This window comes from Choloepus didactylus, chromosome 1 (assembly GCF_015220235.1).
Source record: "Choloepus didactylus isolate mChoDid1 chromosome 1, mChoDid1.pri, whole genome shotgun sequence".
Classification (NCBI taxonomy): Eukaryota; Metazoa; Chordata; class Mammalia; order Pilosa; family Megalonychidae; genus Choloepus; species Choloepus didactylus.
The window spans coordinates 78,308,536-78,335,899 of NC_051307.1; the positions used below are offsets into that span (position 1 = coordinate 78,308,536).

The following is a 27,364-nucleotide window of genomic DNA, read 5'->3' on the forward strand; positions in this document are numbered from 1 at the left end:
CAAACCTGCCCTTGGTTCCCTCAAGAAGGTACTATAGATCACCAGTGCTGGCTAAGAGTTGGAGATTGTTTAAAAGATTATTTTCGAACCTTTGGTCCTGAAAAGGTCCCGGTTACTGCCTTTTCTTATTGGAACCTAATTAATGAAATTCTAAAAGTCCACTCTTCAGCTCCAGATGTTCAAAACCTCTGTAAATTAGGAGAGGAAGCTTTAAGAGAGCACTCTCGCCCTGCTTCAGCATGCGGCTCAGTAATTATTAACATGCCTGAATATCCTTTAAACGAAAATTCTAACAGGGATAGGCCAAATACCCCAACCAGTCAAGTCAGTTTGTCACCCGATCAGTATGAAATCAAACCAAAGGCTAAAATTTCTCCCACTTTGGAGGGACCGGAGGTTAAAATTTCTCCCTCTTTAGAAAGCAACTCCCTTCCTCCGTTTCGGCCACCCCCTTATGCACCCGATTTTTTCAAACCATATTCTCATTTTTATCCAGTCATGCCCTTATCTCAGTTTCATGCTTTAGAAGAAGCCACAGAAAATCTCCGGCTACACGCCGATACTTTTAGAGAAACTTTTAAACAGGAGCGGCAGCATACCGCCGATCTGCTCGCCGACCTCCGGTCGGCAACTCAAAGCATTGCAGCCCTTTCGCTTCCAGAAAATGCCCGCTCATCGCGCCTCCATTGTACTCACCGCGCCTATGCTTTTCCGGTTACGCGTAGTCAGACTCGAGATTCTCAAAATGGCGTCGCCGGCTCCCAAAATGGCGCTGCCGGTTCTCGACATGGTGTCGCGGGCTCCAAAAATGGCGATTCTGGTAGCGATAGTGATGAGAGTAATAAATCAGATTCCCCCGACTCTAGCGAAGGAGAGCAGGAGGAAGCTAGTTCCACCTCAACTGCTAAATATAAAAAACTTAGTCTAACATATCTAGAGAAATTAAAAAAGGCAGTGAGTGATTATGGCGCTACCGCTCCCTTCACGCTCGCCCTACTGGAGAGCCTTAGTGAAAAGGAACTTATTCCTAATGATTGGTTCCAGCTAGCCAGAGCTGCCTTGTCTGGCGGTGATTTCCTGTTATGGAAATCTGATTATGAGGAGCATTGTAAAAAATATGCCACCCGCAATGCCCGTAAGGCCACTTCTAAAACTTGGACCTTAAATAAATTTTTAGGTCAAAGTCCCTACCATCAAAGTGATAAGCAGGCTCAATTCCCCCCAGGTCTCTTAGCGCAAATACAAACGGCCGCGCTTAGAACATGGAAAAAACTTCCGCAAAAGGGCGCCGCCACTGCCTCTCTTGCTAAATTAAGACAGGGGCCTGATGAGCCGTATACTGATTTCCTTAGCCGCCTGCAAAACATGGCTGAGCGCTTATTTGGGGCTAGCGAAAACGAAAGTGATTTTATTAAACACCTGGCCTATGAAAATGCTAACGCTGCCTGCCAAGCAGCAATCCGTCCCTTTCGTAATACTAGCCTTAATAATTACATAAAGCTCTGTTCTGGCATCGGGCCCACTCAAACCCTTGGAATAGCTATTGGCGCCGCTCTTCAAAATTTTGCAGCGCAGCATAAAAATTTTACGGCACAAGCAAAGCCTCCAACATGCTATAACTGTAAGCAACCTGGCCATTTCTCAAAAAATTGTCCTGTGCCGCGAATTAATTCCCCCTTACCCACTATCAACCAACCCCTATTGCCGCCCTCTATTTGTCCCCGCTGTAAAAGAGGGTTTCACTGGGCGTCTGAATGCCATTCTCAGACAGACATAAATGGCCAACCCCTTAAGCCTAAGCCTCAGGGAAACTTCCAATGGGGCCGGCCCCAGGCCCCGACCAGAACGAACCCAGGGGCAGTACGGTTTGTTCAGCCATCCCCAGTCGCAGTACCTGCGCTCCCAATCATAAACCACGCTGCTATATCTCAGACTTATGGAGAGCAACAGCAGGACACCCTTCCTTCCTTGTTTATGCCAGTGATCTAATTAAATGTTCAGACGGCACACCATGCCTTAACAAAGCCCAATATTACATGTGCCCGGCCTCCAACCCCAGAAAACAATATTGCAATACTCCCAACCAATACTATTGTGCATACTGGGGGTGTGAAACATTAGCTACTAATTGGAAACCTTCCGCCCCTGATCACTACCTAACTTTAAAATGGTCCCCCCTTGGCTGCACACTCGGTAAATGCACCACCTTATCTACATTTGGTGACTCAAACTGTGAAAAATTAAATCTCACCGTACAACTCCCCACTGATAACTCTTGGTTAAACGGTCGGACATGGGGCTTTCGAATCTACTTATTTTCATCAACCGACCCAGGAAGCCTTATTCTAATAAAGAAGGAAGCAGTACAGCAAAAACCTTCTGCCATTGGACCAAATGTAGTGCTCGTGCCTCCAGCTACCCCTCCTATCCCGAGCACGCCAAGCAAAAATCTTTCCAAAATTCACCCCACTACTCCCCCTTTTATTAGCATCCCAATATTGTCGTCCTCAAGCCCGTCCATATCATTTGACAGCCCACTTTGGCCACTACTCCAAGCCATCTTTCTCTCTCTAAACTCCTCCCAGCCTAATTTTACTCGTAGTTGTTGGCTGTGTTTCTCTGCCAAGCCTCCTTATTATGATGCTATAGCTCTTAATGTTACATTTAATACTTCTAATGAAGACAATCCTTCCCAATGCCCTTGGAATGCAAGAAAAATCGGTCTCACTATGCAATCCGTTCTTCACTCTGGGCATTGTATTGGTAATATTTCTGCCTCCTTAAAAACAGTCTGTGCACAGTCGTCCTCTCCATCGCCTGGTAAATTCTATATCCCCCCAACAGGGGCAAAATGGCTGTGCTCTTCTACGGGGCTTACTCCTTGCGTATCAGCAAAAGCCCTAACTGAAACAGGGGAAATGTGCCTCTTAGTGGCTGTGTTACCCCATGTCCTCTTTCATACAGAGGAAGACCTTTATCACCACTTGGTCGCGCAATCTCCAGCCACGCTGAGAAAGAAAAGAGAACTTGTTACGGTTGTTACTATTGCTTCTCTTTTAGGTATTACTGGCCTAGGCACCGGAATTGCCTCTATCGTTCTCCAAAACCAAGGCTTCTCCCACCTAAGAGCTGCTATAGACGAAGATTTAGCCCGCATTGAAACCTCCATTACCCATCTTGAAAAATCCCTTACGTCCCTATCGGAGGTTGTTCTCCAAAACAGGAGAGGCTTAGATCTGCTTTTCCTTAAGCAAGGAGGGCTTTGTGCTGCGCTGGGTGAGGAATGTTGCTTTTACGCTGACCATTCTGGTATAGTTAAGGATTCCATGACCAAACTTAGGGAAGGAATTGAAAATCGCAAACGTGAGCGAGAAACCCAAGGGGGTATCTCCTGGGGGCTTAATGGAATCCTCCCTTACCTCCTCCCTATATTAGGCCCCTTAATAACCATAATCCTTATAATATCTTTTGCTCCTTGGGCCATAAAAAGAATAATACAGCTAGTTAAGAGTCAAATTGACTCTGCCCTAAGCAAGCCTATTCAAGTGCATTATCACCGGCTTCACCTCGCTGACCAGGGTTTGGATCCAGATCATCTGACTGCTACCCACCCTTACAGGTAAGAAACCCCCTCCTACGGGAGCAGCATATAACTCGAAAGTATGCTTCTAGCGTATGCTATGATTGGTACCGCTGGGTGCGAGGCAAAGCACTGCAAAGGAGGGCCAAAGCAACTAAAGGCCATTTTCGAGCTCCTTGAGAAATATGCCTCATTTGCATAGGGGTTTTGCTCTGCCAAAAACTCCCCTCCCCAGAAAAACAGAGCCACAAACAACTTGGGGAATGAGGCCTCTATTTCCCCCAGCAGGTTAATGCCAAAAGAATGCTCGATCAGCATTCTTCCTCCATCCTTTTGAAAAACAAAGGGAGGAGATGTTGGGGACGATTAAGGTAGCATGTATAAAATCCACCCTCAGCGATGCCGGAGATATGCAACATGACCGCTAGGGCTGATGTAACAACAGTTTAAGTTGCCCTCAGCCTTCTACGGAAGTGATAGCCGTTCGTGCCTAAGATTCACATCTAGAGTGCTAGCTTTACTACCTGCCTTCTACCCCAGCAACAGTAGCCACCAATCCTGTGCTAGCCTTACATCTGCCATCCGCCCTAGCAACAGCAGCAGCCAATCCTAGGCCGCCACCCGTTCGTACTAGCCACTCCCTCTACCTTAGGGTATATATACCCTGCCTCTTCAATAAAGTTTTGCAGCTTGATCAGAAACCTGTCTTGCTGTCATTCCTCGTGTCTCTTGTCCCATACCATTCCTCCCTCACAGGATTTGGAGCTTCCGTTGAACGTCCCGCCGGCCGGGACATATATATATATATATATATATATATATATATTCTCTAATTCCACATAGACAGAACTCTCCTCCAGCACCAATTCTTCACATGTTGCAGCTGGCACCTATAGGGCTCCTCTTTTAAATGTAGAGCTGCTGTCAACAGAACATTCGAAGTATTCAGCCTTGATAACCTGAAAGGGATATTTAGAGACTTTTCTTCTATCCTTTGGATTTTACTTTATATATCCTACAGAATTTCTTACTTTTAGTGGTAAAGAAACTGATTTTCAGGCCCTAACCTATTGTTTCCTGGATAAATATGTCAGGAAAGACTGGTGATTCAGACCACATGAATTCTTATCACATTTTAAGTCAATAACCCAATAATGTAGGACTCTGTTAGAAGACCCTGGTCTTGCATTAAGTGGTTTCTTCATAATTGATTGGAATGAAGTTATCAAGCATTTTCAGCATCAATGATTTCCCAGTGGAGAGAAATGTGGAAGAGACTTTCTGCTTAATGAAAGTTTTCCGGTGAGTAGATGCCCATGGAGAAATCTGCCTGTCAAACCAGACACCAGATTCTCCTACAATCAAGCAAAATTCATCTGCTTCCAGAGATTAAGAAGGTAAATCAGTAAGTCATCCCTGCAACTTCTCATACCAAAGAGAAAGCTCACCAGTTGGAATATATTTTTAAATGTTCAAAAATTATTATTTTCAGAATTACAAAAATAATGTTTGTTCTCACTAATATTACTCTAAATATATTTTTTACTGTTGGCTATGGCTTTTTAAACTTAGTTAATTGCTAATATATGAGCCCTTTAGTTTTATTATCTTGATTGGCAACTAGTTGCAATAAAATGCCTATTTCACATCATGAATCATATCTTCATTGAAAATAGAAATGCCCTTCTTCCTCAGTCTTGCTTGAAGCTTTACACTAAAGTAGTTCAACAAGCATTTAAAGCATCTGACCAATGTTCTGTGGTTTCTTTAATTTCTTTGCATGAAACTCAATTTTCAAGTTTAGTAAGATTTATAGTTTTACATTGTTGGCATCAGAAGTCTAATTGAACTTTTTGACCATGTATATATGTGTGCGTGTGTGTGTGTGTGTCTGTGACTGCAATAAATGTCAATTTTGTTTTTTTAAAACATACTTACACTAGCAACTAACTTAATTACTCATTGTACTAGTTTCCTATGGCTGCCATAACAAAGTACCACAAACTGGGTGGCTTAAAACAAAAGGAAATTTATTGTCTCATAATTCTGGAGGCTAGAAGTCTGAAATCAAGGTGTCAGCAGGGTCTTGCCCCTCTGAAACCTGTAGGGGGGAATCCTTCCTAGCTGCTCCTAGCTTCTACTGTTAGTGGGCAATCCTTGGTATTCCTTGGCTTGTAGACACATCACTCCAACCGCTGCCTCCATCTTCACAGTGCCTTCTTCCCAGGGTGTTTTCCCCTTCTCTTCTCTTCTCTTCTAAAAACACATATCATTGAATTTAGGGCCAACTCTAATCCATAAAGAGCTCATATTGAGATCCTTAACTTTTTTACATTTGTAAGGATTCATTTTCCAAATAACATCATATACACAGATTTTAAGTAGACATATCTTCGGAGGGGACCACCATTCGATCTATTGCATTCACATACAGCTCTGATTTATTGCTTACATACTTATTTTGTATATTTATTCTGTAGTTGACCTAGCTTCTAATTCTATTCCCAGATGTTAAATACTCGAGGGTAATTAGAAAGTATATTTACTGAGTCCAAGTATGTATTTTGAATTTATTGTAATTATGTTTCCTTGAAGTACTCAGTGTAAGGTATATAACCAAAATAGCATTTTAAAATTTAAAGAAAAAAATTAACTGTAAAGACAAACAAAAATTTGTGAGACAGTAGGGTTTGGTAAGGGGTGCAAAAATGATTTACTTATACCTGCTAAGACTTGCTTTTAAAAAATTTATCTGAAGTAATAACCTGTGTTTCAAAAATTGAATGAAAAATTTACCAAGATCCTTAAGCATAAACAATATTATTTAGACAATACATTGTACAAATACTTATAACACAATTCAAGATCTTAAAATGTAGAAACTATTTAACACACTCTCTCATTAGAATTATTGTTAAAAGATTAGTGTTACCAAAAGTGTAGTTGTCCTTGACCTTTTCCTGCAATGAGTTGCTTGATGGAACAGGACCTTCCATTCCTGAACTTAGGCATTCTGAAAAGCGGTAACGGGGGCGAGAGTAGAGCATGCATCAGTAGGTATGACTCCTAGTAAAAACCATCTTTCTTTCACATTCCCCAGGCCAATTTTGAATTGCAGTGGCCAATGAAAACACAAATTACAACAGCCAAGCAAAAGTCTCAGCAGAATGTTCCCCAGTATAAACTTGTGACCTGACCTGCTTTTCCCACCTGTTTTGGAATGCTCTACTTTAGACCCACAGTGCCCCCACCCTCCTGCCTTTATCTTAAAGTCAAAGTATTTCTTCTCCCAGGTTTATATGTATTTAACCTATCTCCAAAAGTGAAAGAAAGGGTTTTACCATCTGTTACAGACTTTTCAGGCACAAGTGAGTAGGTAGAAGAAGCTTAGTAGTGATGTGCAAATTGGATGCTTTTTTGGAACAAAAATAGATTTTACTAAGTGTGCTGCTTAGAATCTATTATGTACCCTACAAAAGCCATGTTCTTTTAATCCAATCTTGTGAGTGCAAACTCATTGTGAGTAGGACATTTTGATTACATTATTTCCGTGGAGATGTGACTCTGTCCATTCAAGGTGGGTCTTAATTAGTTTACTGGAGTCCTTAAGAGAGCTCATGGAGGGAGAAACAAGCAGAGAAGCTAAGAGAGCTCAGAGCCTACAGAGACCCAGACGTTTGGAGATGCTAAGTTGAGATATGATATCCAGCGCTTGCCCCAGAGAAGCTAAGAGAGGACCCCCAGAAGCTTAGAGAAATGCCCTGGGAGAAACAAGCAAGGATGCACAATTGCTGAGAGAGAGAAGCTAAGACAGAAGCCCAGAGACATTTTGCAGAAAGACATTTTGAAACCAGAACCCGGGAAAGGAAAGACTAGTAGATGTCACCATGTGCCTTCCCATGTGACAGAGGAAACCCAGATGCCATTGGCCTTTCCTCAGAGAAGATCTCTACCTCTTGATGCCTTAATTCGGACATTTTCGTGGTCTTAGAACTGTAAATTTGTAAACTAATAAACCTCCATTGTATAAACCCATCCATTTCTGGTATTTTGATGATATTTGAGCTGGATCTTAAAAGATAGTTTTCCAGGAAGAGAGAAGGAAATGGGGGGTTGCCTAAGAAAGAAAGTCGTTTAGAAAGCATTAATCCACATGGAACTTTCAAGGAACTACAAATAGTTCAATATTGCCATAAAGTGCGAAAAACTGGTATGTGATTAGCTTTGAGACAATATTGGCAGGCTCTAACTGTGGAAGGCATAAAGCTCCTAGGACAAGAAAAAGAAGCACTCCTAATGTTACTGTAGTAAGTATATTTGTCCAGCAAAGAAGGACATTTTAGCATAAAATTTAATGCAGTGTTTTTCTGCAGAAATTTTGAATCCAGTACCCCTCTCAATTACCATTTTCTTTAACAAAACATTCTTTAAAAATAATGATTCATTGAGCACTTACACTGGGAATATATTTTATATTTTATATTTATATATATAATTTGCATATGTTATTTATTTCAATCTCTCCATAATGCATGGATATTATTATCCTCAATTTTAGAGATTAAAATTGACTCACAGTGGTTAGGCAATTTGTCCATGGCCATCAAGCCAGTAAGCTGCTCCAGTAGTCCAATTACGCATTTGTGCAATAGGCCTTACTGCAGTGACTAGGAGCCAAGGTTGGATATGAAGCAATATGCTGGGACAAATGCACTACCCAAATTAACCTAAGCTGAGGAGAGAGCTGGTGAAGTGAGTTCAAGCCATATTCTTAGGGGAACACTGAGAGAGAAAGATTTGAAAGAGCAGATCACACAGCAACTCTATAGACTGATGATTATATTGACATATGGAGATATGCATTATGAATTCTGGATCTGCCTTACAATTGTAAGGAAGGAGGATCTCAGATGACATCAGAGTTCATGGGCCAATTCCATTAGTTCCTCACTAGAATATAACCTCCGTGAGGACAGGGATTTTCAGCCGTGTTTTTCATTCTGCAACCTCAATGTTTAGAATAGTGGCTTTCCCTGCTCCCTGGTATGTGGCTGAGGCAAGATGGGTTAAAAATAAATATCAACACAACCCTATAGCAAAATGGTCTAAAGATGTGGATAGACAGTTTACAGAGAAGGTACAAATGTCTTAGTCATACAGAAAGATGCTCAGCATTCACACAAAAGAGGAATTCAAGTAAATTGCAAATTAACTATGTACTACTGTTAATAGTATAACAATATTATTCTTTTATCAATTGTAACAAAGATACCACAATAATGTAAAGTGTTAAAACTGGGGAAAATTCTGTGTGTGTATGTGTGTGCATGCGTGCAATGCGGGGGAGGGGAGCTGTGATATGGTAACTATATTTGCTGCATGATTTTTCTGTAAACAACTTCTCTAATAAAAAAAACTATTTAAAAATCCAAAATAAAACTATGCTGCAATGCCTAACAGACTGGCAAAATCCAAAAGTTTGACAACATGCTCCTTTGGTGAGGCTGTGGAGAGACAGGCCAACCCCTACAGTGATGGTGGGAATGTAAAAATGGTACAACTTTGGTAAAGGGAAATTTGGCAAAATACAGCAAAAGTACATATGCAGTTTTCCTTTGATCCAGCAATTTCATTTCTAGAAATCCATATCAAAGATACTCTAGCAACAATATGAAAAGAACACGTGCACAAAGGTATTCATTGAAACATTATTTTTAATAGCAAGACTTTTGGAAATAACCTGATTAGCCATTGACAGGAACTGATTACTAAACTATGATAAATCTACATAATCAAGTTCTATGAAACTCCTAAAAAGAATAAGAGGTAGCTCTATAAACTATTATGGATTTATACCCAGGATACATTGTTAAGTACAAGAAGAAAGGTAGATGAAAGTATATATAGCATATCACCATTTGACTAAGCATAGGAGGCGAGTGTGTGTGTGTGTATGTGCATGTGTGTGTGTGTGTGTGAGTATATTTTATTTCTTTTTAAGCTTATAATTTCTTAAATAGCAGGATAAAATAGGAATAAGAATAGAAGTAAGATATCTCTGAATACACTTCATTTCATAAATTTGACTCTGGAATCCTGTAAACATTTTAAATAATGATAAAACATAATCAAATTATTTTTAAATTATTTTTAAACCCTAAGAATGTAAAGCAAAATGAAATAAATGAACCTAACCTATTCCAAGGGACTTTAAAACACAGTAATTTCACTGTATGTCTCAAGTGAAATATAATTTAATACCAAAAATAATTGCAAAAACATCTTAACTGTCTATAATAATCATATTATTGGTGGCAGTGTTTGGTACTATTATTCTCAAACTGTTGTATATGTTTTGTGGGATAAATCAAGTGACTTATTACGCAAGTATCATTTAATTTTTCAGTGTAGGAGAAAGCAGATATGGAAATAAACAAATAAGTTTAAGTAAAAAGCCTGAGATCCGAATTTGAATCAAACAACTCATGATGTATTTTATGTTTTATAACAGAATACATATTTCCCAGCTCTATCCACTGAGAAGGCCTAGAAACAATGACTAACCCAGTAGCTATGAGAAAACCTAGCAGAAAATGGTGGTTTCTAAACATAGTTTTTAATGAAAAGGAACCAAGATCTCTTGAAATAAATCACTAATACTAGCTCTTGGACAGGAAATGTGCAAGATAAGCCTAGAAAGTCCCATAATAGCCTTAGGCACAGGAGCTATGACTAGAGTCATAGCAAAAATGTCAAGAACTAACTGGCCAAAGATTGATCAGTTCAGGCATCAATAAGGATAACAAATATGATTAAAACACATCAACTGTGTTTAAATCCAAGAGTTTATAATAATAGTTTGTTTGTTTTTTTTTAAAAAAAAGAAAGAAACCCTACTGATCAACTTCAGAGGGTACTGAGAAAACAACTCTTCAAAAAACTGGTAAATAAAGGAAAATTTTAAACATTTTCCTGCTTTTGCTATACAAAGTGTATCTCAGGCAAACCAAATAGTAAAGGAGAGAAAGATTTTCTTTAGAGAACTATTCTAGAACATATATGAAAAAGAAAAGATAACTAGAATACCACCATGCTGCAACAACTAATAAATCAAGAGATCTAAGCATTGTGCATCAATGGTTGCTAGCATCACAATAAAAGGGACAAGCATAAATTATGGAAGGCAGAAGACAATGGAACAATGCCATTTTAGTGATTGTTCCAGTTTGCTAATGCTGCCTTTTCTCAAAACACCAGAAATGGATCGGCTTTTATAAAGGGGGTTTATTTGGTTACAAACTTATAGTCTTAAGGCCATAAAGTGTCCAAGGTAAGTCATCAACAATCAGGTACCCTCACTAGAGGATGGCCAATGGCATCTGGAAAACCTCTGTTAGCTGGGAAGGCATGTGGCTGGCATCTGCTCCGGAGTTCTGGTTTCAAAATGGCTTTCTCCCAGGACATTCCTCTCTAGGCTGCAGCTCCTCAAAACTGTCACTCTTAGTTTCTCTTGAGGCATTTGTCCTCTCTTAACAAAAGACTGCTTTCAAAGGCCATCTCCAAAATGTCCCTGTAGCTGCAGCTCCTCTCTCAGCTCCTGTGCGTTCTTCAAAGTGTCCTTCAAGCTTGATCCTTCTGTCTGAGCTTATATAGGGCTCCAGTAAACTCATCAAGGCCCATGCTGAATGGGCAGGGCCACACCTCCATGGAAATTATCCAATTAGAGTTATCACCTACAAATGGGTTGGTCGCATCTCCATGGAAACACTCAATCAAAGAAATACAATCTATTCAGTGCTAACACGTCTGCCCATACAAGATTGCATCAAAGATAATGGCGTTTTGAGGGACATAATACATCCAAACTGGCACAGTGATATTAAATGCAATATGGTTTTAAAATTAAAACTTTTTCCTTCATATATCTTACAGTTTAATATTTCAATTGTCATAATGTCTTGCTTTCAAAAAAATAAAGAAACTGAAATACCAAATATGAGATTTCTTATTTGAAATCATGTTTGTTATTTCTGCACCACAATTTTTCCCAAATTGACAGAGGAAAAATTATTTTGCAAACATTTGAAATTTTAGGATAAAAGTACTCATAATTATAAACTAAAACTATAAACTTCAACATAGTTAAATCTTAAACATAATACTGACTAAATGAAAAGTTACAAAAAAAGGTGAAATTAAATTATATTGTTTAGATATAGATGGTAAAGTATAAAGAACAACTGGGACTGATCATCCCCAAAAGGGAATAATTATCCCAAAAGGTAAGGGTACCTTTAAAGTATAGCTTGAGGGGTTCAGTTGGGGAGGAAAAAGCAGTAACCTGTCTTATAATCTAAACAAGTATTCACTGTGCAATTATTCCTTAAAATGTATATATATCATACAATATGTGATACAAATTATATATGTTATGATAAAAGAAAATTGAAATAATAAAAAATAAGTACAAATTTGTACTTTTATTTTTTTATTTTTAACACTTTTTACAAAATAATCTGGACAATTGATCCTAGTATGTAGCATATGTTTCATGTTCTTACAGTTCAATTTATGAAACTGATTGACATTTCTAAAGACATCAATTTAGAAGTAGACGGCACTTCTACTTTTGGCTTTTATAAAGAGGATTTATTAGGTTACGGATTTAAAGTTCTAAGGTCATAAAATTGGTCAAACTAAGGCACGAATAAGAGGATACCTTCACTGAAGAAAAGTTAATGGCATCTAGAACACCTCTGTTAACTGGGAAGGTACGTGGCTGGCTTATGCTAGTCCTTTGCTCCTGGGTTCTGGTTTCAAAATGACTTTCTCCAAAATGTCTCTGGGCTTCTGTCTCTCTTAGCTTCTCTCTCACAGCTCCTGTGCATTCTTGTTTGTTCTCCCAGGGCATTTTTGTCTAAGCATTTGGCGGTCCTCTCTTAACTCCTCCAGGACAAACTCTGGACTTCATCTGTTAGCTTAGCATCTCCAGACATCTTTCTGTCTGCATCTCCAAGTGTCTGGGTCTGTGTCAGTTCTGAGTGCTCTCCCTGAGCCCTCTTAAGGATTCCAGTAAACTAATCAAGACCCACCTTGAATGGGTGGGGTCACACCTCCATGGAAATAATCTAATCAAAAAGTCTCACCCACAGTTGAGTGGGTCACATCTCCATGGAAACAACCTAATCAAAAGATCCCCCCCACAATAAGTCTGCACCCACAAGATTGCATTAAAGAACATGGCTTTTCCTGGGGTACATAATAGATTGAAACAAGCACAAGCATCTAATTAGGTGTTCAGTAAACAAAATGTAAGACGGAAAATTAAAGTTTTAGCAGTGACTAAGAGAAAAAGACACCAATTTAGAGTAAAGAAAATCAGCTAATATTTTATCTCTTCCACTTATTACTCCTATAACCTTGCACAGGTTACTCACTGAAACTCAGTTGCTTCATTTACACAAATGGGAATTTAGTATCTGATGAAAGTGGCCATACAAATTGAGAGGATGAATATTAGTATGATTAATAGATGGTATTGAGAGAAATGTTAGCCATTTGGGAAAAAAAAACACAAAAACAGATTCCTATCACACATCTCACACCAAAACAAAATAAAATGGATCCAAGATTCAAACATAAAAAATAAAAATAAAAGTACTGGAGAAAACCTGGCCAATTTTTTTTTAATCTTAAAAAGGAGAAAGGGTGACTAATATCTCAGTTTGTGTAGGACTGAGGAGATACCTAATGCCCAAGGCCTTTCAGTGCTAAAACCAGGAAAGTTCCAGGCAGACAGGACACTGGCTAACTTTAAGTGAAGAAAGTCCTAATCCTGATACAACACACAGAAATCATAAAGGAAAATATTGAGAAATTTGACTATATAAAGAATCTAAAACTTCTGTGTGGCCAAAAATAAATAAATAAATAAAAATAAAACCAGCATCTGTGTCAACAGCGAAGCAAAATCCTGAGAGATAACTGAGAATTTTTGAAAAACAAAAGCTATTTTCCTCCAAAAATATATAGAAAACATATCAACCAATAAAGAAGAGACAGACAACAATTACAAATTGAGTAAAAATAAAGGCAAACTGACTAAAGATTAACTTATTCAAGGTGACACAGCTAATGACTATAATTGTACACTTCTGATACAGCATAGAGACAAAAATAAAACACCCAGATTGTTTATAAAAAAGTAAAAGTGAGACCAGCTTAGGAAAAATAACAAGTTCTAAAACACCAAAATTCAAATAATGAATTTAATGAATGGATAAAATGTAGACAGCAAAAACAATTATGGTATGTAATAAATTTGATCATAGTGTCCAATACATAATAATCAGTATCAGTTGGTTAGGACACAGTGCTAATAAAAGCCAGATTGCTGAGCCTAAATTTTTTTTTTTTTTTTTGAGGCAGTTACAACAAAACAGTACAAAACTAGTTTACGAACACAGATTTCTTCCCTGTCTCAAGGGAGTTTTTGTGCAAATGTGCATCAGTGAACACAAAAGCCATCATATTCAATGGCAAGATATATTGCAAATAGATATGCATATTCACATACTCAAATATATATGTACTAGGGCATTAATTCCAGCATTGTTTCTAATTCCAAAACACTAGAAACAAGCAAAAATTCTTTCTGTAGGAGAAATAAATTATGAAATAATGTATACAAAAGAGCTTTGAAAACTGCAAAACAATAATTAGGCTACCACTTGAATGTTTATAAAATTCAGACACAGTGGTAAATGCTTTCTCTACATCATTTAATTTAATCCTCAGCAACACTAGACATTAGATTAGATATTTCAGGCAAAATCTCCCAATTTTAAAATATTACAAATAATACAATGTTTTAAAAAATTATACGAACCAAACAAAAGTGTCTACAACACCGATCTAGCCCAGTCTGCCAAATTGTAATCTCTGATGTGGTATTAGAAAAGAAGCCAAAACCAGAGTCTTGAAAACATTTGTAATTTGGAATCTGTTACAGAAAGTGGAGATAGCAGAAACAATGAAGAAAGAGCAGAAAAGTAGAAGGTAAATGTAGTGCCCTAAAGCCAAAAGAAGGGGAGATTTCAGGACAGAAATAATCAAGGTCAAAGCATGCAGGCAAAGTCCTCAATAAAGACCCAGAGGCTTTCCTTAGTGATCTTTAAGAGCCATAAGAGTAGTTTTAGCACAGATGTGGAGCAGAAATTAGATCAAAGGGGCCAAGTAGGAGTGACCAAGTCAACAAATGTAGACCACTCTTTTAAGAATTTTGAACTTGACAGAATGGGAGAAATGAGACATTGGCTTTAGCCTTTCATGTCAAACTTGAGAGAGATGACTGTTTAATAGAGGCGCACACAGCGTTTGTAGACAGAAAGAGGAATAGCGAGAAGCTATGAGAATGAAGGAGGCTCCCCAGCAAAGCAGGATCCCAGAAGGGCTGGGAGGAGATGAGACAAAAAGCAAAGTGGAGGTTTGCTTTTGAAAAGACTGATGCTTGTTCTCTGAGAGGGGAACAAAAAAGGCAAAAGAGGTTACAAACGCAGCAGATCTTTTGAGGAAGCTCAACTTAACAAACATTTTTTGAGTACCCACTCAAGGTTAAGAAGCTCTGCCAAGATCTGGGATGAATGAGGTGAAGTCCAGTCCCTCAGGAACAGCACTTTCAGAGGGAAGTTAAAGAAGTCCACATTGTGTGAGCAGTTAATCAGAAGGTGACCAGCCATCTGCTGAATGAGAGGGACATCAGGGGATAGTTTGGGTGATGAAGAAAACTAAGAATAAAATAACCTAGGACAGTGTTGTTATCCCTGGCTATCCATCAGAATCACTTGTGAAGATCTATGGAAATCCAGATGCCCAGACTCCACACCCTGGAAATTCTAATTGATTAGGCTTCAGATGGAACTACAGCATCTTTAATACTTTAGGCCCTACAGATGACTCTGCCAGTCAACGAGTTTAAAATTACTGGTTTAAGACAGGTTAAATTAGATTGTGTGCTACAGAAAATAAAAAATTTGTACCAAAAAAATTAATATAAATATAAATAAAATAAAATAAAATAACTGATTTAGAACAACCCTTGGGGGACATCTAGGAGCAAATGAATTAAGGAGAGAGAATGACTTTGGGGAGAATAAAAATAACCATATTTCATTATTTAGAATTCACCAATATTTACCACTTGGACATTTTATGGCAAAATTGACAATACCAAAAAAAGGATGGTATAGCCAGATATTCTCAAATTTGTAATGAATAAACCATTGGGGAAAAGTAGCATTCCACGGTAAAGTATCAAAATTGCAAGGTGAAAGAGCAGAAATCACTAAACAGCATAAAGTTACATATCACTCAATCCATTTCAGGAAAACGTTACCGAATCACTGCATTTTCTCAAATAACATACTTTGAGCACACCCAGGCTTCCCCTATGTTGAAAGAAAAAAAAAAAATTTAAACACTGCTTTCTCCTTCTAGCTATGATCCTTTCTCCTTTCTTTGCTGCAAAACTTCTAGAAATATTGGGTCTCTATCCAAATCTTCAAAATGTCTCTCTAACCCCTCTTTTCTTAATACCTGGCAATCTTGCAATATCCACACCTCTACTCAAACTTCAAATCTGAAGATCACCAGCCCCAGCCAATGCAAACTTTTGGCATTTCTTCAGTACTTGTGCTGCTGGCATCCTTGGCATTTAATACTATTGTTCCAATTTGCTAATGCTGCTGTTATGCAAAATAAGAAATGGATTGACTTTTATAGAGGGGATTTATTAGGTTACAAATTTACAGTTCTAAGCTATGACAGTGTCCAAACTAAGGCATCAACAAGAGGATACCTTCACTGAAGAATGGCCAATGGTGTCCAGAACACCTTGGTAAGCTGGGAAGTCATGTGGCTGGTGTCCACTGGTCCTTTGCTCCCAGGTTGTGTTTCAAAATGGCTTTCTCCAAAATGTCTCTGGGCTCCTCTCTCAGCTCCTGCATGTCCCTGCTTCTTCCTCCCAGGGTATTTCACTGTGTCTTGGGGTCCTATCTTAGCTTCTCAATGGCAAACTCTGGGCTTCATCTCTTTGCTTAGTTTTCCAGTTTGCTAATGTTGCCATTATGCAAAATACCACAAACGGATTGGCTTTTATAAAGAGGATTTATTAATTTACAAGTTTATAGTTCTAGGACCATAAAAGGTCCAAACAAAGGCATCAACAAGAAGATCCCTTCACTGAGGAACGGTGATGGCATCCGGAACACCTCTGTCAGCTGGGAGGGCAAATGGCTGGCATCTGCTCTGGGGTTCTGGTTTCAAAATGGCTTTCTCCAAAATGTCTCTGGGCTTGTCTCTCTTTGCTTCTCTGGAGCAAACTCTGGGCTAGCATCTCCAAAGTGTCAGCAAGCATCTGGGTCTTGGCTTAGCACATCCTGGGGCATTTTCCTTTCTCTGCTCGCTATGTGAGTTCCCTTTAAAGGACTCCAGGATACTAATCAAGACCTACCCTGAATGGGCAGGGTCAAAACTCCATGGAAACATTCAATCAAGAGGTCACACCCTAATCAAAAAGATTAACAAGTCTGCTCCACAAGATTCCATTAAAGACTATGGCTTTTTGGGGGACATAATATATCCAAACCAGCACATTTAGCATCTCCAAACATCCTGTCTGCATCTCCAAGTGTCTCCAAGTGTGAGCAAGCATCTGGGTCTGTGTCAGCTCTTAGTTTCTCTCTTAAGTACTCCAGTGAACTAATGAAGGCCTATCCTGAATGGGTGGTGCCACACCTCCATGGATATAATTTAATCAGAGTTTCCACCCTAATCAATAGACTAATCAGTCTGCCCCCACAAGATTGCAATAAAGAACATGGCTTTTCTAGGGGACATAATATATACAAACTGGCACAATTATTAACCACCTGTCTCTCCTAAAACCCTTTCCTTAGCCTCTACCACTACTCCCTATGTTTTTCCGTCTCCATCTCCTTCCCTTCTTCTCAGCCTCCTCCACTATCTTCCCTGGAAGACTGCTTCTCTCCTTAATGTAGGAATTCTCCAAGTCTCACCTGCTCTTCTTTCTCTTGATGCGTTCCCTTGTCATTCTCCCCCAACACCAGAACTTCAACTGGGCCTCTGCACTTTGATTTCTCCCTTGCTTTCACCACTCCAGTCACAGTTGGGCTCCCACTATCCTTCAGATAGGTTGTTTGAACAACCTAGAATGTTTGGCTCCCATTTCTCCTTGCCTAGCTATTTTCTGCTTATCTTCATCTTAAGCATCACTTCCTCGGGGAAGGCCTCCCCAACCCTCAGATCAGATTAGATTTACCAACTACGCACTTCCATGTCCCCCTATGTTTCTCTGTATGCACTTCATATTTAATTATTTGCAATATTTTACTTAATATCTATCTTGCTACCAGATTTTAAGTTCCAAGAGAGCAGAATCTATGTCTGACTCATTCAAGTATCCCCAAAGTGAACCACAGTTCCTGACATGACAGATACTCCCTTATTTATTGGCTGATGTAATAACTGACCCACATTTTAGCTTTGACTTATTTTCCTTTAACAAGAATCTCAAAACTTTACCTGCTATTTATTTCCACTTAATTCTTGCTGTCATTTCTAATGCAACATATCTAAAAATCTATTTTCACTCACACACACAGTCACTATTACTATTTTCCCCTCATTTCTGTTTGTGGGTATATTCAAACTCTGCTCAGCCACCAAAAAGTTGAGTAATATCTTTAGTGATTCTTTTAACACTCCTTGAATTTATTTTTCCCTTTTATAAAAGGAAGGGGTTTGACCCAAAGGTTTCTAAAGTCCTTACTGTCTGAAAAGTCAATACTTCTAAATAGTGTCCTATAGCCCCTTAATGTTACAAATAAGGCAATTACTGGCTAAAGATAATAAATAATTTATTAAAGATGATACAGCTAGTGGTTAGAATTATATTCCATGACAAACTTTTAGACTTAACATAAAGATATATAATATCTAGAAATTGGAATGAATGAGATTTTTTTTTATTTTGAAATAAATTCAAAGTTATAGGAACAGTTGAAAAAACAATACTAACCCCATACAAAGAATTCCATCATACCCTGACCCCCCTCCCCCAATAGCTCAATCCACCAACCTTAACGTGCTGTCACATCACTATTTCTTTCCCTCCCTATCTATCATCCATCATCTATTGCTCTGTGTTCTGAACATATGAGCAGACCTGTGAGTTCCTTCTGCCCATCAGCTCATTTATATAGTGTCACTGATTAAGGCCCATCCTGAATGGGTGGGGCCATGCCTCCATGGAAATATCTAATCAGAGTTATCACCTACAGTTGGGTGGGGCACATTCCATGGAAACACTCAAAGAATTCCAATCTAATCAGCACTAACATGTCTGCTCCACAAGATTGCATCAAAGATAATGGCATTTGGGGGACATAATACATTCAAACCAGCACAACTGGAAATGAGATAAGTATGCCCACTGTCACCAGTTACAGTGCTAGAAGTTCTAGCTAGAGTAATTAGGCAAGAAAAATAAATAAAAGGCAGATGTCTTGAGCCTATATTTAGAAAATCCTGAAAAACTATGACAAATTTATTTGAGTTAATAAACAAGTTCAGCAAAATGGTGGAATACAAGATCAAAATGCAAAAATATGTTTCTCTATATTAGTAATGAGCTATCCAAGATGGTAATAAAGAAAAAAATTCCATTCCCAATAGCAACTAAAAGAACCAAGTATCTGGAAATAAAGTTAACCAAGAATGTAAAGGACCTGTACACAAATACCTACAAAATATTACTAAAAGAAATCAAAGTAGACCTAAATAAATGAAAAGACTTTCCATGTTCATGGATAGGAAGGCTCAATGTTGTTAAAGTGTCAATTCTACCCAAATTGATCTACAGATTCAATGCAATACCAATCAAAATTCCAACAGACTACTTTGCAGGATTGGAAAAGCTAGTTATCAAATTTATTTGGAAGGGAAAAGAACCTCAAATGCCAAAAGCATCTTGAAAAAGAAGAATGAAGTTGGAGGACTCACGCTTCCTGACTTTAAAGCTTATTATAAAGCCACAGTGGTCAAAACAGCATGGTACTGGCTTAAACATAGGCATATTGATAAATGGAATCAAATTGAGAGGTCAGAAATAGATCCTCAGATCTGTGGTCAATTGATTTTTGACAAGGCTCCCAAATTCACTCAACTGGGACAGAATAGTCTTCACTAAATGGTGTTGGGAGAACTAGATATCCATAACCAAAAGAATGAAAGAGTACACCTACCTCATACCCTATACAAAAATTAACTCAAAATGGATCAAAGACCTAAACATAGGAGCCAATACCATAAAACATCTAGAAAAAATATGGGGAAACATCTTCAAGACCTGGGGATAGGAGGTAGCTTCTCACATCTTACAATTAAAGCACAAGCATAAAAAGAAAAAAATAGATAAATGAGACCTCGTCAAAATTGAATATGCCAGTGCTTCAAAGGACTTTGTCAAAAGGGTGACAAGGCAGCCAATGCAATGGGAAAAAATATTTGAAAACCACATATCTGATAAGAGTTTGACATCCACAATATGAAAAGAAATCCTACAACTCAACAACAGAAAGACAAACAACCCAGTTATAAAATGGGAAAAAGACATGAATAAGCATTTCTCTGAAGAGGAAATAAAGATGCCTAAAAAGCCCATGAAAAGATGATCAGCTTCATAACTGTTAGGGAAATGCAAATAAAAACCACAGTGAGATATCATCTCACACCCATTAGAATGGATACTAGTAAACAAGCAAGAAACTACAAGTGTTGGAGAGCATGTGGAGAAATAGCAACACTTATTCATTTCTAGTGAAAATGTAAAAGGGTATACCCACTATGGAAGATGGTTTGGCGGTTCCTCAGAAAAATAAAGAAAGAATTGCCTACAACTCAACAATCCCACTATTCGGCATATACCCAGAAGATCTGAAAGCAGGGACTCAAACAGACATTTGCACACTGATGTTCATATAGGCATTATTCACAATTGCCAAAAGATGGAATCAACCCAAGTGTCCATCAACCAATGAATGGATAAACAAAATGTGGTACACATATATGATGGAATATTACTCAGCAGTAAGAAGGAATCAAGAGACTCCACACAGCAGAGAGAAGCAAACACATTTCCACACTTGGGGCCTCCATATCTACCTGGATTTCTGCACCACTGTAAGTGCCAGCCCTGCCTGTCCTGGATTAGGCCCTATGGCTGCAGAGACAAGAGTCTCAGGAGAAAACTCAGGGATGAAAATGGGGGGAAGTGATGCTTCAGCCTGAAATTACTAGAAATGTCCAGGATGTAAAGGAGGAAGAAGACAATCAGGAGCCAGAGAAGCCCTCAGGTCAGCTAAATATTCCTTGGAGTGATGAGGAAATCAAGAGTTTCATTCAGGAATGGGAATCCATTGAACATGTGAGGTATCCCAGACAGAAGAAAAAGAATCACATGCTGTCAAAATCAGTTGCCCAGGGGCTCAGGAAGAGGAGCATAAAGAAGAGCTGGCAACAATGTCTCACATGTTGATAAGTTTGACAGAATTATATTGGACTATGCATGAGGCCAACCAGAAGCCAAGGACTGAATCCCTGCCTTGTCCTTATGGAGAGGCCCTACACAGGATAATGGAGTATAACCGGGAGGACAGCATCTCCTCAGGTTGTTCCCAGGCAGACATGGCCAACTTTCTACATCCTGAGTTCCAGCTCCAGGCGTGCACCATCCTTGTGCCCCTTGAACAGCTGATGTGGACCTCCCCACATGGGACCTACATGGAGAACCCTCAGGTACCAGGATGGGCACCCTGGACCCCAAGCCCTCCATGGTCATCTCCATACCTGTATCCTGCCATTCTCCCAGAAGACCCCACACCCCAGCAGCAGTGGTCAACTGCCTCTGACTCTGATGTGAATCCTGGTCTTTATGACAACTTGAACCTGGATCTCAGTTCTGTTTGAGAGATAATAGAATAGCACAGATCCATGCACTCATTCCATCTTAATGTTTTTCCTCCAATCTATTAATATTTCTTCTAATATTCTATCATTTATTTAGGTCTTCATGAATTCTTTTAGCAATGTTTTCTTATTTTCTGTGTACAAGCCCTTTACATCATGGTTAGATTTATTCATAGATATTTAATTATTTTAGTTGCTATTGTGAATGGAATTTTTTTCTTGATTACTTCTGATTATTCAACAGTTTTGTATAGAAGCAGTGAAGATTTTTAGCTGTTGGTCTTGTACCCTACCACTTTGCTGAATTCATTTATTAGGTCGAGTAGCATTTTTGTATTTTCTTTGTGTCTTTCTATATGTAGGGTCATGTCATCTGCAAATAGTGAATTTTTTACTTCTTCTTTTCCAATTTGTAGGTCTTTTGTTTCTTTTGCTTGCCTAGCTGCTCAGACTAGAACTTCTAGAACAGTGGTGAACAACAGTGTTGACAGTGGACATCCTTGACTTGTTCCAGATTTTAGAGGGAAAGCATCATTCTTCAACTACTAACTGTGATGTTCAGTTGGGTTTGTGATTTATGCCCTTTATTAGGTTGAGGGAGTTTTCTTCTATTCTTACTAAATATTTTTATCAAGAAAAAAATGCTGCATTTTGTCAGAAGATTTTCTGCATCCATTGAGAGGATCACATTGTCTTGTCCCTTCTGTTTGATAATGTTGTATATTATATTCTTTGATTTTCTAATGTTAAACCATATTGCATGCCTAGGATAAAATCCACTTTTCCTTTTTTTTTTTTTTTTTTCATGCCCTGTTGGTTTCAATTTGCAAGTATTTTGTTTAGGATTTTTTCACCTGTATTCATAAGAGATATTTGTGTTTAATTTTATTTTCTTGTAGTATCTTTATGTGACTTTGCCACTAAGGTAATGTTGTCTTTATACAATAAATTAAGTAGTGTTCCCTTCTCTTCAGTTTTTTGGAAGGGTTTGAACATGATTGGTGTTAATTCTTCTTGGAATGAATGGTAGAATTCACCTGTGAAGACATCTGATCCTGAGCTATTCTTAGTTGGGAGATTTTTGACCACTGATTCAATCTCTTTGCTTGGAATTGGTCTGTGGAGATCTATTTCTTGTGTAGTCCGTGTAGGTTGTTTGTGTGCTACTAGTAATTTGTCCATTTCATCTAGTTTGTCCAATTTATTGGCATATTGATTTTCATAGAATCTCTTACAAGTCTTTTTATTTCTGTGGGGTCAGTAATATGCATAGAGGTATGACATGTTCAAGGATTATGATGTATGCAACTTACTATCAAATTTTTGAAAAAATATATATATATAATGAGATATATAGATAGGTAAAGGATGGATAGATAGACACAGATATAGATAGAATTGTACAAAAATGTGGCATAATATTAAAGGTACACAAATAGGGTATGAGGGTATGGGGTATATTGGAGTTCTTTGTATTATGATATATTTTTTGTAACTGTCTGTAACTTTAAAATTATTTTCAAAATAAAAATGAACCAAAAAATAAAAATAAAAATAAAAGAAGGAATCAAATTCTGAAACACACAACAACCTGGATGAACCTTAAGGACATAATTCTGAGTGGCATAAGTCAGACACAAAAGGACAAATATTGTATGATTTCACTAATTTGAACTAACTATAATATGTAAACTTGTAGTCATAAAATTTAGAATATAGGTCACCAAGAGAGAGAATGAAGCTAGAGAATGGGGAGCAGTTGCCTAATCTGTACAGAATTTTTAACTAGGTTAAACTTAAATATGTGGAAATGGATAGAAGTGATAGCAGCACATTATTGGGATTATAAGCAATACTCCTGAACTGTCTGTGAATGTGGTCGAAAGGAGTTGTTTAGAGTCATGGATGTCACCAGAAGAAATGCTAGAGGTTAAAATACGGGAAAGTATAACACAATGAACCTTGTGGAAGATGAAGTCTGTGATTAACACTTCAAATATAAATAAGTTATTTCATGAACTAGAACAAATGAACATCACTTTTACAGAGTTAATAATAAGTGTTTTACAGGAAAAAATGTACCTATTGCAAACTATAGACTACAGTTAAGAGCCATATCCAAATATTCTTTCATTAACAGTAACAAATGCACCAATCAATACTAGGTGTCAACAATATGGGAGGATAAAGGTTATGGACTATTTGGGGGGTTTTTATGTCTATTTGTTATTTTTCTTTTTGAAGTAATGAAAACATTCTAAAATTAATTATGGTATGATTGCACAACCATGTGATGATACTGTGAGCCACTGATTGTATACTCTGGACAGATTATATGGTGTGTGAATATATCTCAATAAAATTTGCATTAAAAAATAAATAAATAAATTGAAATTCTAGAACTAAAAAATAAAATATCCAAAGTTAAGTCTTCTCTGGGTGGGTTAAAGAGGAGAATGGAGATGAGAGCAGAAACAGTCAATAAACCTGGATACAGATCAATAGAAATTATCCAATCTGAATAAAAGACAGAAAAAAAGGTTGGAAAATATACTAAAAGTACCTAAGCAATCTGTGAATTAGCAAAAGTTCTAACATTATGTATACTGGAGTTCTGGAAGGAGAGGAGAGAGTTGGCAGATAAAATATTTGAAGAAAAAAAAATTCCTAAATTTCATAGAAAACAAATATACAGATTCAAGAAACTCAGAAACCTTGGAGCAGGGTGTGCCGGTTTGAATATATTATGTCCGCCAAAGTGCCATTATCTTTGATGCAATCTTGTGTGATCAGATGTATCAGTGTTGATTAGATTGTAATTCTTTGAGTGTTTCCATGGAGATGGGACCCACCCAACTGTGGGTCATAGCCCTGATTGGATAATTTCCATGGAGGTGTGACCCCACCCATTCAGAGTGGGTCTGAATTAGTTCACTGGAGCACTATATAAGCTCAGACAGAAGAAGCGAGCTTGCTACAGCCAAGAGGGACACTTTGAAGAATGCACAGAAGCTGAGAGAGTAGCTGCAGATGAGAGACAGTTTGAAGATGGCCATTGAAAGCAGACTCATGCTCCAGAGATGCTAAGAGAGGACAAACACCCCAAGAGCAACTGAGTGACATTTTTGAGGAACTGAAGCCTACAGAGGAATGTCCTGGGAGAAAGCCATTTTGAAACCAAAACTTTAGAGCAGATGCCAGACACGTGCCTTCCCAGCTAACAGAGGTTTTCCGGACACCATTGGCCATCCCCCAGTGAAGGTACCCAATTGTTGATGTGTTACCTTGGACACTTTATGGCCTTAAGACTGAAACTTTGTAACCAAATAAACCCCCTTTTATAAAAGCCAATCCATCTCTGGTGTTTTGCATTCTGGCAGCATTAGCAAACTAGAACACAAGGAAAATATGAAAATAACCATATATAGGCACATTAGATGTGCTGAAAACTAACTATAAAAAACAAATCTTGAAAGTAACCAGACAGAGGAGAGAATCTAAGATGGCGGCTAGGTGAAACAGGACACTGAAGAGAAGGAGGAAGTTCTGAAAGCAGCAAGAGAAAAGCAATTCACCACATACAAAGGAAACAACATAAGACTAAGTAGTGACTACTCAACGGCCACCATGGAGGCGAGAAGGCAGTGGCATGACATATTTAAAATTCTGAGAGAGAAAAACTTCCAACCAAGAAAACTTTATCCAGCAAAACTCTCCTTCAAATTTGAGGGAGAGCTTAAATTTTTCACAAACAAATGGTGAGAGACTTTGCCAATAAAAGACTTGCTCTACTTCAGATTCTAAAGGGAACCCTACTGACAGAGAAACAAAGAAAGGAGAGAGAGATAGAGAAAAATTTAACGGACATATATAGAACCTTACATCTCAAATCACCAGGACACTCATTTTTCTCTAGTGATCACGGATCTTTCTCCAGAATAGACCATACTCTGGGACATAAAACAAGCCTCAATAAATTAAAAAAAAAAAATGAATATATTCAAAGCACATTCTCTGACCACAACGGAATACAAATAGAAGTCAATAACTTTTGATTTGTGACTCCACTATTTACTTCCTTCAGGATATAAAAAACATAAACTCTAATGACAAATCAGTGGCTTTGGACTCAATGTATAATAGGTAATTTCTGACAAGAACTACATAAAGGTGGGGGGATGGAGGAGTATAGGAACATAGTTTACATGCCCTATTGAAGTTAAGTTGGTATCAAAGAAAAACAAGATTGTTATAGATTTAAGAGGTTAAATTTAAGCCCCACAGTAAACACAAAGAAATTATCAGAGAATATGACCATAGAGATGAAAAGTAGAGTATGGGTTACAAGAAGTGGGGGAAGGGGCAATGGGGAGTTAAGAAATGAATGTAGGGTTGCTGTTTGGGGTGAAGCGAAATTTCTAGTAATGGATGGTGAGAAGTTGATAGCATTACAACATTCTAAATGTGATTAATCCCACTAATGGAATGCTAGGGAGGGGTTGGAATGGGAAGATTTAGGCTGTATATATGTTTCCACAATTGAGAAAAAAAAAAGGAAAAGAAAAAGACAGTCTAAATAGGCAATGACAATTAAATGCCAAGGATGATCCTGGATGGGATCTGAGGATGGAGGAGAGGAGGCTCAAAGGGACACAATTTGGACATAAGGAAAAAAAAAAAAAAAGGAAATATAGAATGTAAGCTTTGTATCAGTGTTGAATTTCTTGAATTTCTTAGCTGTGCTTAATGGGACTGCATAAAAGAATGTTCTTGTTCATGGGAAATGTATATGTGAATTACATTGTTTGTTCAAGGATGTGTGCAGCTTACTCTCATATGTTCAGAAGACAGAGCAATAGATGATGAATGATAGATAGGCAGGGAGGGAGGGAGGCGGGGGGAGAAAGAAATGGTGTGACAGGATGTTAAAGTTGGTGGATGGGGTATCGGGGGAGGGGGGACGGGGTATGCTGGAGTTCTGTGTATGGGTTTTGTATTGTTTTTGCAACTGTTCCTGTAACTTTGAATTTATTTCAAAATAAAATTAAAAAAAAAATAGAAAGTAACCAGACAGAAAAAAAATGAGATTGTTTTTAAGGGAACAGCCACTCAAGTGCCCACTGATTTATCAGAAACAGTGAATAAACATTTTTAAAGTGCTGAGAAAAAAAAATGTCAACCCATACAAATATAGTACAAGAATAAAAGTGACATTTTTAGATAAAAGCAAACTAAGAAAACTGTGCAACAGCAGACCTGCACTACTAAAAATGATTTTTAAAAAATTTAGACTGAAGAGAAATAGTAACAGACAGAAACTTGGAAATTCAGGAGGAAGGCAGAGCATCAAAATGGCATCTATAGTTTCCATAGAATGTGCCACCCAAAATCTCCCTCAACAAGAGATTTTTTGATCCAGTAATAGATGCACCATCAGCAGGCAGCCTTCAGCTCTTAGCACCTGCAGAGATCGCGCACAGTGTCGCAGGGCACTCCGTATTCAATGAATAATTGAAATAACAGCAGAGAGGCAAAGGCATTTTCATTCAATTCATGGCCTCTCTGGGGCCATTCTAGAACCAGAGTTCCCCACCGTGTCAGATGAGGTAGTCCTGGTTTCCTAGAGCTGCTAATTACAAAGCACCACAAACTAGATGGCTTAAAACAATAGAAATTTATTGTCTCACAGTTCTGGAGGCTAGAAGTCTGAAATCAAAGCATCAACAGAGCCATGCTCTA

At 38.2% G+C, this 27,364-nt stretch overlaps 1 protein-coding gene across 4 annotated transcripts in view; it reads right to left on the reverse strand.

The window, feature by feature from the left end:
• Positions 1-27,364, reverse strand: part of LOC119533488 (cell surface glycoprotein CD200 receptor 1-like) — a 58,249-nt gene that overhangs the window by 26,518 nt on the left and 4,367 nt on the right. For 2 of the 4 annotated variants that reach the window (XM_037835548.1, XM_037835553.1), the window contains 2 exons: positions 6,513-6,593; positions 697-817 (listed from right to left, as the gene is read on the reverse strand). The exons of 1 other annotated variant lie outside the window; for it this stretch is intronic. Coding sequence is in view for 1 of the 3 variants with exons in the window: in XM_037835530.1 (XP_037691458.1) it covers positions 6,513-6,593 (81 nt within the window). In the remaining 2 variants the exon portion in view is untranslated. The remainder of the gene's footprint in view (positions 1-696; positions 818-6,512; positions 6,594-27,364) is intronic. One more of the 4 variants, XM_037835530.1, reaches the window with a different exon arrangement.